The sequence below is a fragment of the Diorhabda carinulata genome, chromosome 1 (assembly GCF_026250575.1).
Source record: "Diorhabda carinulata isolate Delta chromosome 1, icDioCari1.1, whole genome shotgun sequence".
NCBI classification, from domain to species: domain Eukaryota; kingdom Metazoa; phylum Arthropoda; class Insecta; order Coleoptera; family Chrysomelidae; genus Diorhabda; species Diorhabda carinulata.
In genome coordinates this window covers 18,260,491-18,274,767 of record NC_079460.1, presented here as the reverse complement: position 1 = coordinate 18,274,767, position 14,277 = coordinate 18,260,491, and the positions used below count along the sequence as shown (strand labels likewise).

Genomic DNA, 14,277 nt, shown 5'->3' with positions numbered 1-14,277 from the left:
TTAGTTTTGCATTGGGCTGATTGACTTGGCATGGCTCTAATATAATTTGGTTGCTCTGCTCGGCTTGGATTACGATGATTTTAAATAAGGTTGTTACCTATTGTTGACCATTTGGATGAGTATACTTTACGTTGGCAAGGGAATCTTCTAGACTACACTGAATTTATCACAGATTAGCCTAATAGATCTTTTTAATAAAATTAAATATATAAGAGGAGGTGGAAAAATAAAAAAAAAAATCTGCAAATATATAATTTTGTTTTAATTTTGTTGATATTCACCAACCACTGCTATTTGATATACAAGACACAATAAATTAAAGTTACTTGACATACTCGTACATTATTTTTAAGTGTGAATTTCTTATTAATCGTGTCATGATTCGAAATAAAATTATTACTTACTATTTATTTACAACTAGATTTACATAAAATGATGTTGATTAGGTATGAAGATCAAATTATTTCTTGACACCTGAACAACATCCAGATTTTCCATATCTCCCATATATATATTAATATTCTTGATTTCTGATATACATATTTGCAAATATTGATGTTAATGAGATTCCGGCTTTGAAATCTGTGAAGCTTTTAATATAATTTATCCAAATTATCATAGATATGTGATAATGATTAACCCAGAGGGGGGAAATTGTGTGATGTTTTTATTCTCATACATAGAATATATTAGAGTTTGTTCGATATTCCTATATTATCATTTTCATAATATAAATTGGAAAAAAAATATCTTTATATTAAACATTTTTTCGCTAATAGACCAAAAATCAAGAAAATTCAATTATGAATATATATATTAAAAGGTCTAAGTATTTGAGTATTTTTGATTGCCAAGAATTGAGTATTTAACGTCATACGAATTTCATATGCTTACAAAAGGTCGTCATATTTGGTTGAAAAGTTTTTTTCTGATACTGAAATATTCCATGAGCTTCATGAATATATTGGGACGTATTTCGAATTTTGCACATCCAATATCAATAAATGACTTTGGTTATGGTCAAATTTCTGGCAATATCTAACTATTATGGATTTTATTTTCGTTATTTCCACAACAAACAAGCAACATCTCATCATCACAATCGCTAGAAGAGTCAAACACTGTCTTTCAAAAATGATATCTTTTTGTTGTAACAGGTAACACCTTCATACTTTTGATAATACATTTTAGTCCAAGTTTCTCGTTATTTAGAATGACTTTTGTAGATAAACGTTCACGCCACGATAATGATTTCAAATAGAGCGCTTATTTAGGACATAAACACGTTGGTAAACATAATTTGTGATAGGTATTCCATATTCAATCGTGATTCGCGTGCGTGAACTTTTCTTGGCTCCACATTCGCAGTGTTCCGCGCAGCGAATTCGTTGCGGGTCGCCATTTTGTACTGTCACGTACAAACGCCAACTTTGCATTTCTGCCACGCGTCTGTGACGTTTTTGCGGTGCAGCCGCGGCGTGTTCACGACGCATTCGTTGCGCGCCCGCTCCTTCCTGCAGCCGCTCGCAAACCGCTAGTATGATAAGACTGTAATAGAGAGTAGAAAGAGAATAACTGGCATGCAACTACTTACTTGCGAATGTTGTATTTACACAGCTTTTGTTGTTCGAAATGTCTTTGACGATGGCCAACAATCGACAAGTGGTTAACAAAACGCGAGCGCTCGGAAAATATGCAAACTGGTTTACCTGCTTGAATGTGGAGAGTCTTAACATTGGTAAAACGTCAATTCATGACAGCACCATTTTCCAGGTTACTGATGTAAATTTCAAAATACAAGGAAAATGTATGGTGAATACACAATGCCAAAATTTGTATTCCCTTATGTTCGTTCTAATTCAAAAAATAAATTGTTGGTGTATACTTATGAGGCATGAAAATAAAAATGGTAATGATTTCAAACTTGTTTAAAGAGAATATACGGTGATGAAGAGCTCATGAGATTTTTTCACATTATAAAGAAAATACTTCAATATAAAAAATTGAGTACCGCGTCTTTGCGCTGTTTTAAACTATACTAAATTCAAAAAGTAGAATTGAGGTTAAAAAGCTAAACAAATGGCATGAACTTATAGAAAAATAGATATCTGGGCTTTAAAAGTACGATAAAAAAACTTGGCAACGAAATTAGACGAATTTTTCATAGTTAATTAGTACATTGTATCACAATATTAAGAGTGTATATTTCTCAACTATAAATAATTTTCATTGAATATTATGCTATATAAATATTTTTTTCTGCCAAATTTTCAAAATAAAAATAAATGAAAAATCATTGAAATTATTTAATATTTTACTCCTACCTGAAGAAAATTTAAAACAATTTTTTTTTGTTTAAAACATTAAACAATTTCTGTATCGTGATACCGATAACTTTTAAAAGAAAAATAGGGAATTATACTAAATATTTTTATATGGCAGGTAACATCGATATGTTTGAATGTGACCATACCCCAGAGTCGTTGTTAACATAACGATGTCGCATTCCATTTAATCGATTTATTACCATTATTCTTTTCATAAAAAATGTTTAATGACGACCTCAAAACTTAACTAAAGATAGGGCAAAGTCCTACGTAGATTTAATTTTAATCTCCAATGTCATTATCGATTTTACTACTTCTAATTCCAGTGTTTCCAGTCCATGGATAAATATCTGGACAAGGTTGACAAGTTCTCATGTATCTTACACCAGATTTGTGCCACAAATTGCATACTTTAGGGTTGTTGCATCTCTTTGGACGATCCTGAAATTTCAATTTAGAAATGAATGTTCTCAAACATCGACAGAAACTTATGAATATGAAACGTGATCATATTAAAAATATTATGGACTACTTTTAGGTTTTCTCATTTCAAGGTTTTGAAAAGGAAAATTACGTACTAAAGATGTCTGAAATTACATCGATTTGAAATACTTACAGCGTAATTACACTGGAATGGTTGGAATGAATTAAGTCTTGAGATTGGAGTAGGGTCTCGAACCCACTGAATAGCTTGCCAATTTGTTAAGAACCAAACATCGTTCTTTGCTAAAACTGTGTCGACAAAATTAATAAAACCTTCTTTATGATGAGGTTGTGTGAACCACGCAGCATGGTAAAACAAACCAAACGGAGCTCTAAAAATGGAAGAAATATATATATTTATTTAATTATCAAAAAAAAGTGATATACTAATATATGACAGTATATTACTAACCACAAGCCACAACTAATACAAACGTACACACACATAGTCTAAATCGTTCCTTCTAGAATATACGCTTCAAAAAACGATGCATTCTGAGATTAACGTCCTTCATCTCGTCCGATGGGGTCATTATTCTTTCTTATGCTTGTTCTGTTTCCTAGCTCCATGAGTATATTTGAACAGTTCGACTATCCCCTCTTTTCATCAGGGTATTACCATGCACTTTAATCTTTTTCTCTTCCGTTTTGGCTCAACCGACTTAATACGAATAAAAACGATTTTAAACAGTGGATCAACATGCTAGAGCTGTCCTTACTTGATATCATGCCAATCTTCTCCCTTCGTTCCGTTTATTATTGGTGTAATAGAGAAATAACAATCGTAGAAACTTCTTACCTGTTAGTAGTATAATGCCTCATGAAATTTTTCATCAACATTTTGAATACCCCATCAGCATCTGGCGGATTACTGCAAGCATCTCCCATGGAGCATCTACCTCCATTCAAATCTTGCCACATTACCATAGGTACTTCCCACACTCCAGGATAAGATCTCGTAGGACATGGAGGAATCATACAATCATGGAAAAGTTTGTAATCTAATGTATAAGGAAAACTTGGTGGTTTATTCTCGTAAATGGGCATAGAGGAATCATAGGTGAAGTTTGAATCGTACAACATCTTGAACATTTTGTTACCACCAACCTTAAATAAAAAAGAATATCAACTGAAATTTTTATTAACAAACATTTTATAGAATAATGCAATTATCATTGTGATTGATTCATCATATTTGAAATAGGATTTTTTGATTTATCTTAGTATTTACATTTAATTAAAAAAGAATGACAGACAACTGAGCTAGGCCTTACCGACAAAAATGGTGCTCTCATTCCTCTGACATCTTCTAAATGAACGCCACCATAAGCCGCAAGAATTTCTCTTTGCCCAGCTACTTCTCTTGTCCATTTCTTTTGAGAAAATTGTTCGCCAAAACTATGCCTAAAGAAAGAATCAATAATATATATATATATATATATATATATATATATATATATATATATATATATATATATATATATATATGTATATACATATGTATATATAGATTATTATATCAGCAAGCAAAAATAGTATTAACACATTGTAAGCATGGTAGAGTAGATTAAAAGGTGCATTCAATAATTTGTAAGTGCAGAAACGTTGAAAAGACTTACGATACGGTATGAGAAGCAAGTTCGTGACCATCTGCGTATAAATTCTGTACTTGACTGTAATCAGTCCACTCATGGGATACGTAGAAAGTGGCAGCTATCGGACATCCGTTAGGGTTGGTTCTGCCTTTTTCGAATAAATCCTGGTATAGACCCTTATTTAAATCATTGACGGAATCATCAAAAGTCATTAATATAATTTGAGGGACTTGCTCCACAGGAAGGTCACCTATTGGTTAGTAGCATAGAAAAGAAATGAGTTAATAATATTTTTTGGCTAGAAAAATGTGAAGGAAACATAGAGAAAGTTGTAATAAGTTCCAGCCCCTCTGGCCAAATACAGGCCACTTACGAAACTGTGTGGGACGCCAGCTCGTGCCCATCCGCATAAAGATTTTGCACTTGGCTGTAGTCAGTCCATTCATGGGATACATAAAATGTAGCTGTTATTGGACAACCATTTGGGTTCTTGCGTCCATTTTCAAATAAATCTATGTAATATTGTTTATTTAAATCGTTAACCGCATCGTCAAAAGTTATTAGCACTATCTGTGGAGTTTCTTCTACTGGAATGTCGCCTAATTAATAAAAAAATGTATACAATCCAAAAAGCACATTCAAAATAGAAGTTTCTCTATAAACTGAGTACTTATACTTCATCATAAAACGTGGAGTGATAAAAAAATAGAATATACGATGTGTGGCAATCAAGTTCCGGGAAGATAGTAGTTACTCGGGAATTGGCAACATTGCGTCACTTCGTCTACGTATGTATATCTCTTTCAGTTTTATTTTAAGTCTGAAAACGAAACACATTTATTATGTGTTTCGTACAAATTTTTGTAATGGCGTAAACATTACAAGCAACATGTCGTGACAATTTTTATTGAAATATGGCGAACAACCTTTTGCAAACCTTCACAAATTGTAGTTGGTATAGATAAAAAATATGCGTGTTTAATTGGGGAGGTGGTTCAAAGAGGGGTGTGAATCTCTGAAGACGATTCGCGTGAAAGACGTCCCGTATCACTTGTACAGTCGCGAATGTCGACCGGCGATTCACAATTCGTGCGTTTAAAATTAATATTTATAAAGAAACCACGAGATGAACAAAAACAAATGCGGAAAGAGATTTTCAAGGATTTCTTATACCCTATTCAGAGTGAAGCGGTGGTAGAAACTCGAGATGATGTCTGGATATTTGAGTATGACTCCGGAAAACATAAACAAAGTCAGCAGTGAGTAGAAATGAGGAACTTGCAACAATATCAAAAATAACTGTGGTGACTGAGCGTAATATCAATAATTTTCTACGAGAATGGACTAAATTTGGAGAAAAGGGTGCATTGAGGTAGCTATTCAAACTTTAATTCATTACCTTAGGCCATCGCAATAACGGTGTGTGTGTGTGTGTGTGTGTGTGTGTGTGTGTGTGTGTGTGTGTGTGTGTGTGTGTGTGTGCTGGTGCACTGTCTTGACGAAACAACACTTTCTTTTTAGACAAATGCGGACGTTTTTGCTCGATTTCCTTGCTCAAACGTTGCAATAAGTTCACATAATACTCGCTGTTGATAGTTTTTCCTTTTTCAACATAGCCAATGAAAATTATCCCACGCACATCCCAAAAAACCGATGCCATGACCTTGCCTGCAGATGGAACGGTCTTTACCTTCTTTGGAGCCGGTTCTCCCTTTTCAGTCCAATGTTTTGATTATTTTTTTACTTTGGGTGTGAAGTGATTGATCCATGCTTATGAATCGCGCAAAAATTCGGCTTTATTTCAGTGAAACCTGGCCAAACACTCGATGAAAACATTATCACGACGCTATTTTTGTTCCATTATGAGCAAACGCGGTACTCACCTTACGCACAGCTTTATTTGCTTGTTTTTTTTTGGTTCATGAAATCCCGGACTTTGATTGTTACTACATCTCGTATAAACGTAATATGAATCAGAAAAAAAGAATTACTAAAGTAATAATTTGTCCTTACCAGGAATATCTTTTCCTCCACAGCTACAATCGGGAAGTAAACAAACATCTTTTCTGCATTTAGCTGCGGTTTTGTCCACCTGAGGTTGAGGATAAATAGGATCAGGTCTTCTTGGAGGGTATTTATATATGTCAACATATTCTTGAGCCTTTGAAACGATTGATGTTGATGGTTTCAAAGTTGGTCTTGATCGGCTAAAGAAAATAAATTATCAATACGTCTTGTAAATGATTGCATGTTTATTATTTGTTTACTCACGTTGGTGGTGTACCCCTATTGTTAGTCACGATTACTTCATTATTAGTTATTTGGTCCCCAGCACCAGAGTATTGTACTGACCCTCGTCCCCTTGAAGGTGTTCTAAAAATAACGTTTGTGTTGACACTATCTGTTTTTTGTATATATCTAAGTGTTTTTTGTTAATTGTTCACAATAATAAGTTGGACATGCAAATTTATTCTGTTTATGTTAAAGGTGAGCTGCACCCCGTAGAGCCAATATTAATGAAAGAAGGCAAACGCTTACCAATCATAAGCGAATATAGTGTTACTTTTTGACATAATATCGATATTTAGACATTTTACAAATAGACAATAAAAACAAATAAAATATTTAGGAATGAATTGAATTGTGGTAATTTGAATGGATGTCAGTATTTTGGTTTCTAGGATAAGAGCTAGCTGCAGGATAGAAATAGTCCTGAAAATTGTGTAGTTTTCACAAGCATTGAAATCTCATTCGAAGTACATAGAATTATGTAAATTTCTATTTGGTCGTTATAGCTGTAGAAATAAATAAAACCATTTTAAGCCTACGCATTACAATATATATATATATAATTATAGCATATACATAAAGAACTATAAAATCCCCAATTTTCAATGCGAATTTAGCAAAATCGGCTAAATTATAAGTATAGCGATTTGAGCTTATTTTCTCAGTGTATTCTGTTGTAATTAAAGTAAAATAATGTAACGATTTCGAGACTCGTTCACCCAATGCTCACAATGCAACAAGTTGTCGTACATGCAGTACCAAAAGTATCCTCGAAATGCATGGCTAATTACAAAATGCAGATCAACTTATGTATGCTCTTTTTAATATTACTATATTTGCGAGAAGAATGAAAAGATTCAACAAAATCTGAATTTAGAGAATTAAAAGGGATTTAATTTAGAATCAAAAGGGAGATACAACTTTATAAAAAACATCCACATCCACCATTTGACAATTTCCATTTTACATATGTGTTATTCAATAAAAAATACCTTAAAATTCAATGAAACGATATTTATGATAGTATTTATTCCCAACAACCTATACATTTATATATTTACATATATATGAATTAAAAAAAATTATTGAAAGTAAGAATTTAGTTCGGAATATATGAAAATAAAAATAAAAGAAAGAGCCCTTATATCAAAAAGATGAAAATAATTTTTTTTTATAATTTATTGCGGACGCACTCGACTGTTGGAAAAGAATATTTGATTAGACATCAGCTCCCATAATATCCTCATAACCTACAATGAATGTTGGCTTGAATATTTGACGACCAGTTTCTCGATTTTGGACAATAGACTTCAATTCATGTAGCATATGGCTACATGATAACATATTCAATTCGCGTTTGTCTTTTTTTAGCTGGTAAGAAGTTTTCGCACGACTGATACGTAAACTTAATACTTGTATACCTATTGTTTTCACATGCCACAAGTCAGGACAATAATTCCAGTTTTGTCAGTGTCATATATATCTGTAAAATCTTTGGCATTCGTGGTAGCCCGTGTATATATTAAAAAATTGAAAATATGTCCTCTATTTCGCAATGCAATAAAAACAAGTAAAAAACTCTCTAGAAAGTACTGAGCGTTGTCACCGCAGCAAATTTTTCGCTGTTTAATTTTGAAAGGCGAGTTATCTTGTCTATAGCAATATACGCATGATCGAGAATATTCATCTTGAGCAGGGTTAATAATCATTTTGTACTACGTCGCATTCTTAATGTACTCGTATGTAAAATGTGACGAGAAAATATTTAAATTATAAAAAGCATAAAAAAAGGACGAAAAAGATTTAAATGTCCGACTAAATCATTGTATTGTATCTAATTTCATGCTAGCTTAAACTAGCCAGTTTACCAGACTTCTTACTATTTGTTATCTCGTCAAAAATGTAGGCGAAGTAATAACACAAATTTAATCTTTAGCTTTAAAACATTATTTGCATAACTAACTTTACACATTTTTTGTCAAGTAAAAGCGTTTTTTCTCTGGAGTATCTCCACTATAATTGCTTGCAGTTTAAAGACTTTATTACATTCTACGGCTTTACGACCAGAAATTTGATTAAATATGAGTTTAAACATCTTTGCATACCTCTTCTTCAATGTCAAGATGTTTGGACATTTGCTTCCCTTCATAATATAAGCCAAATTGTGATTATGTTTGATTACGTGAGGTTAGTTTCCCTCGTTAATTCGTGAATAAATTGTACTTTATTAAGTAATTAGTACTTTTTACTATGAAATTTTAATAGTAGTACTAAAAAACAGCTTTCAGAAGTTTTATCAGTCCTTAGAAAAACTTTTTGAAATTATTTAATGATTTCCTAGTAATCTAGTTGGTATACAGTGTACAAAAGCCAATTCAAATAAATTCATTATTCACTGTACATATTAATAAAAATCATGAACAAATCAATTTAGACTACGGTAAATCCGGGATAGATATCTGAAGGGGAGAGATGGGCATGGCTTGGAATTTTCTGTCTCATTTCTTAGTAATCGGTGTTTGAGCATATGAAGACGATGGCATAATTATTTGCGATCAGGTGTTTTTATATTATAAGCAGACATTTGTAGATATCCTATAACACAATGATTATTTATCATATATTTTATCATATTTCATTCCACTTTATTCAGTAATCTTGTTCAATTCTAGAAAAAACCAGCCTCTGTTCAACTCAGCAAATATTGAAAATCATTGAGTTTAAAATATAATATTTTAAAAAAAGTGAATTTTCACTTTTAAATTTAACTGGCGCAGCGAACAGTATGTCTAAACATGTCTGCTTATAATATAAACACCTGAATCCAAATAATGTAGGAACTGTCCTGTCAGCATAATATTATTTTATAATTATGTCGTATACAACACGACTTGTAGTGTCGTGTTGTATTGTCCTTGAGGTGAAAAATCGCAGTTACAGTATTTAATCAAAACAAATTTTATGTGATTCCAATGCAGGGATTATTTTATGTCAAGTATTCTCAGAATTCAATTTGCTAATATTCTATTGTGTTTTCAAAATATACTGAGCGGAGTTGGCTATTGCGATGCTGGGGGTCCTACGTAACCTTAAATCAAGTTTCTAGTCAAAACGTATTGAAACTCGCTCTACTAGATAATTAGGAGAGATGGCCCACTTTTTTCGGGAAAATATAAAAATGTGATTTCATTTGTAGATGCTAAACAAGAACATAAGAAAGTCTGTGCAAACACGTGGTATGTGGTAACAAGATGATCTGTCATAGGCAATCAAAAGTGTTGTTAGTGGAAATAGTTCTGTTTGCCGACCCTCTATTGAATTCAACATACCACGTAAGATCTTAGAACGTAGAATAAACATTGGAAACTCTCAAAAAGGAAGCATGGACCCCAACAGCATCTATGAAAAAACGAGGTTTTCCTTCAAACCCGAAACGACATCTGGATCATCGCTCATCAATTCGCAGAACAACTGAAGAGATAAAGTAATTTTAGAAAATGACGATAGTGAAACCGAGGATTTTGGTGAAAATTGCGTAGGGTGTAGGGAAGACTATGAACAGATAAAAAGGATGGTAGATTGGATCAAATGGATACATTGTAACATGTGGTTACTCGAAGATTTACAACGACTTCAGTCAAAAGTATGAGAAACTTGATAAAAAGGTGATAAGAATCCAAGCATTGAGGATACCTAATTAATGTTTCTATTGTCATCACTTCCAGAAGGCATGCCACTCATTTTCATAAGAATTGATCAAATTATCTTATACTGGTACTATCATGTCTTTACTTTAGCAATAAAGTTTCCATAGAAAAAACATTGTGTGAATTTTGAACTGTAAGAAAAACTATAACCATCAATCCTGGACTTAAATCATATGATTTTATTTTATCTTAATTGGTGTAATAAACTTAACAACGATAACAATTCTAAATAGAGGATAAAGACACCTTTCAAACGATATATTACAGGTCTATATTTTCAATTTAAAAAATTTGAACTGAAGAATGTCAATTTATTTGACGTGATTCAGGATTTTTTATAATTATTTGCAATGAATTTATTTCATTTGGCTTTTACACACTATTTAGTAGAGTATATAACTAGAATGAATACAGAGTCGTAAGATTTTTGAGTTTAATTTTATGAAACTGTTGAAGTTTTTCTTTCCAAAGCTGCCAACATTGGATTAGATGAAAGATATATTGTTATCGATTTGTATGTACCAAGTGTAATGATGTCTAAGTTGGAATTCCATCCATCACAATTGGTGAGAATCATATTGAATACACTATTTACACTACCACTACACCAATATTTGATTTACACTGTCTGAAGGTAAATTAGTTTATCTTCAGTCTCTGCAGATGATAGCTTGGTTATTGAAACGCACGTCTGGCAGTGTTATTCTGAGTGTTTGTGCAGTGGTACCTAGTATATAATAACGTCGGATAAATGGAAGTGACGTTAAAATATGAAATTTATTTATCAGATACTGAACTTACACTAAATAACGTCTGTAAATGAATTGTCGTAAACCTAAAGTAAATCCTAGCAAATTTTCTAAGCTCAAGATTTTCTATTTGTAACTATTTCCTTGGCTAGTTTTCAGTTTGTAATATTAAGCTCAAAAACAACCAATAAAGCAGGCAATTTTTGGTTTTCAGACCAATTTTATGTGATAAGTATTTGAGTAATTTTACCTTTGGATAGACTATATTAACACAAAGAATATTTATTCAATTAATATCAAAAGGTTTTTGACGTGCCCTCCTTTTATACCCTAGATTAAAAATATACTTACACAATTTAACGAAATACAAATCGCCCTGTACTACAATGTGAAATAAGCAATGTTTTTAGTTTTTAGTTTTGCGATTAGTTATGTAGAAAATGTGATGATAACAATTGCAAAGAGAAAGAATGTTAGAAATTTTGCAGACTTTGTTCCTATAAGTATTCAACCTCTGGAAGTGCAGTAGAAAGTGATAATAGAATAATTAGATAACCAAGCAATTGAATAAAACCAAAGAGTTAACTGATAAGTGCTGTGAAATGAATCGGAGTACATGCTTAATAACATTTTATGAGTTCAAACGCATTCTTTCATATCATGTTAATTACCAAAATAATTAAAATATATCATTTAACACATAACAGTAACAATTATTGATGGTGTTTTTACAGAAAAACCATTTTATTCTCTAGCTGTGGGTGAACAGTCCAATATTTTCCTAACTGGGTTAGTTTTTTCAAAATATTTCTCCTTCTTAAAGTTTTCCATATTTATTTTTACAATGAATAAAATAATAAATTCTATTTTCCTTTTTAGCAACTTAATATGTAATCAAATCTAAATAGTTCTATTAAGTTAATATAATTAGGAAATAGGTTTATTTATTTGTAGTAGTAATCAAGAAAAATATCCAAAAATTAGTTATATGTCAGGAATTGAATCAAGTTTTAAAGATTTTTGGGGCAAGTATAAGATAATCTGAAAGGGGATGATCTTTGTTAAGTTTACTTACACGAAGAACACTGACTAAACAGATCCAATGAAGGAAAGGGAACGGTTAGGAATCATGCCTACTTTTTTGTGAATGTTCATTACAGTATCAAGTATTATATTAAACAAGGATAAATACAAAGCCTATTGTTATTTAGCGTAGTGTCAGATGAAGGAATCAAAAGAACAAAAATGCAATTAGAATAGTATAAAGTTGAATATGTAATAGAAAATGGAAGATATAAAATTTCGTAGTTGCTATATGCAGATGAAATAGTATTAATGATAGAAGTAGAACTCAAACATATACAATGACAACCTACGGATAATTAATATGAAAATAAGCGACTACAAACCTGAGACAATGATAATAAGACCAAATACATAAGATAAAGCTACGAGGATAGTCCCAGAAGTACCTGGCCTGACTTAGAGATGACTCTAAGATGCTACTACCATTGTATTAAAAAGTACACAATCTATACAACATATGTTTTAAGTTTGAAGACGCTACGTTGTTTAGTATTTATTTGGCAGCCATCAACAGTGAACGTTTTCATTGAATTTGTATACATGGAAAAAATTGGTCATCGTTATGTGATACAAAACTTATATCTGAAGGGCCTTAGCCCAACTAATATAAAAGCTGAACTAGATTCTACTCTGGGTGAGACTGCTCCTTCGTTATCAACAGTAAAATATTGGGTAGCAAAGTTTAAACGATCAAATGTAGAAGAAAACCACAAAACGGTACTGGATGATGGCCAACTGGAAGTGCATCGCATATTAACTGAAAATTTGGAAACGAAAAAGCTGTGCGTAAGATGGGTGTCGCGTTTGTTCACAATGGAACAAAAACAGCGTCGTGAAGATGTTCCCATCGAGTGCGGCAATGTTTCACAGAAATAAAGCCGAATTTTTGCGCCGTTTCATAATCACAGATGAAAATTGGCTCCAAAGAAGGCAAATACCGTTCCATCTACAGGTCGTCGGTTTTTTGGGATACGTGTGAGATAATTTTCAATGCCTATCTTAAAAAATGAAAAACTATCAATGGCGAGTATTATGTGAGCTTATTGCAATATTTGAGCGAAGAAATCAATCAAAAACGGTCCCATTTGGCTAAGAAGAAAATGTTGTTTCATAAAGACAATGCACCAACTCACATATCCGTTGTTGCAATGGCCAAAATTAATGAATTAAAGTTCGTAGATTCGCTCATTCGCCAGATTTAGCACCCTAGGATTATTTTCTGTTCCTAGACTTGAAAAAATAGCGTGATGTCGGCAATTAATTGATATTTTGAGGATCTTGACGATTACTTATTATAGAAAGGGTATCGAGCTTATTGGACGTCACTGAGAAAAGTGTTTCAGGTTTAAAGGAGATTAAGTTGGAAACTAAATATATTTTTTCCAAAATTTTTCTGTTTTATTTATTGGGCCAGGTACTTGTGGCCATCCTTATAGAGTAATCAACAGCAATAGAGGACGTCAAATGTTATAACCACCTTAGCATAACATTAAAACAAGTTTAGAAGAAGAGATAAACGAAACTGGAGCAACTGGAAGATCATTCAATGAAATTGTGACAATTTATAGCCAGGAAAAAAATACCAAAAGTACGAATTTATAAAAATAAGGAAGGTAGATCGAGGAATAAGATGGCTGGAAATAAATCAAAAGACAAAGGATAGGAGATAATGGAAACAGTTGTGGTGAAAGGAGCCCATGTAATGATTCAACTCCAACAAGCCTTACACTTGAAAATCTAGAAAGGAAACAGTATTAAGTTGAGTAATTAAGTATTGTATTAAAATTTTGTTAGATAATGCTCCGTTTATGTTTGCTTTAATAGTTTGCCTGATAATAGATGGAAATCATAAAAAATATATGGTACCTTTACGAGAATTATTATTCGATTTTGAGTTTTAGGGGATAATAAATTTATTACATAATTTTGTACATGATGAATCCAATTTATCACTATATTCGAAAAGGGGTGTAAACATACCCGGATGTTAGAAAAATACAATATTGATGTCATGAATGTACCATCGTATAATTCAGAAGAA

At 32.2% G+C, this 14,277-nt stretch overlaps 1 protein-coding gene across 4 annotated transcripts in view; it reads right to left on the bottom strand.

The window, feature by feature from the left end:
* Window positions 1–241: 241 nt before the first annotated feature.
* The window catches only part of LOC130892277 (uncharacterized), a 109,427-nt gene continuing 95,391 nt past the window's right edge, over window positions 242–14,277 (bottom strand). For 2 of the 4 annotated variants that reach the window (XM_057797613.1, XM_057797621.1), the window contains 7 exons: window positions 6,677–6,778; window positions 6,419–6,612; window positions 4,779–5,004; window positions 4,085–4,214; window positions 3,610–3,917; window positions 2,944–3,142; window positions 242–2,768 (listed from right to left, as the gene is read on the bottom strand). In XM_057797613.1, coding sequence (XP_057653596.1) covers window positions 2,610–2,768; window positions 2,944–3,142; window positions 3,610–3,917; window positions 4,085–4,214; window positions 4,779–5,004; window positions 6,419–6,612; window positions 6,677–6,778 — 1,318 coding nt within the window. In that variant the 3' untranslated portion in view covers window positions 242–2,609. Of the gene's footprint in view, window positions 2,769–2,943; window positions 3,143–3,609; window positions 3,918–4,084; window positions 4,215–4,429; window positions 4,656–4,778; window positions 5,005–6,418; window positions 6,613–6,676; window positions 6,779–14,277 lie in introns of all 4 variants that reach the window. The other 2 variants (XM_057797603.1, XM_057797632.1) reach the window with 1 other exon arrangement.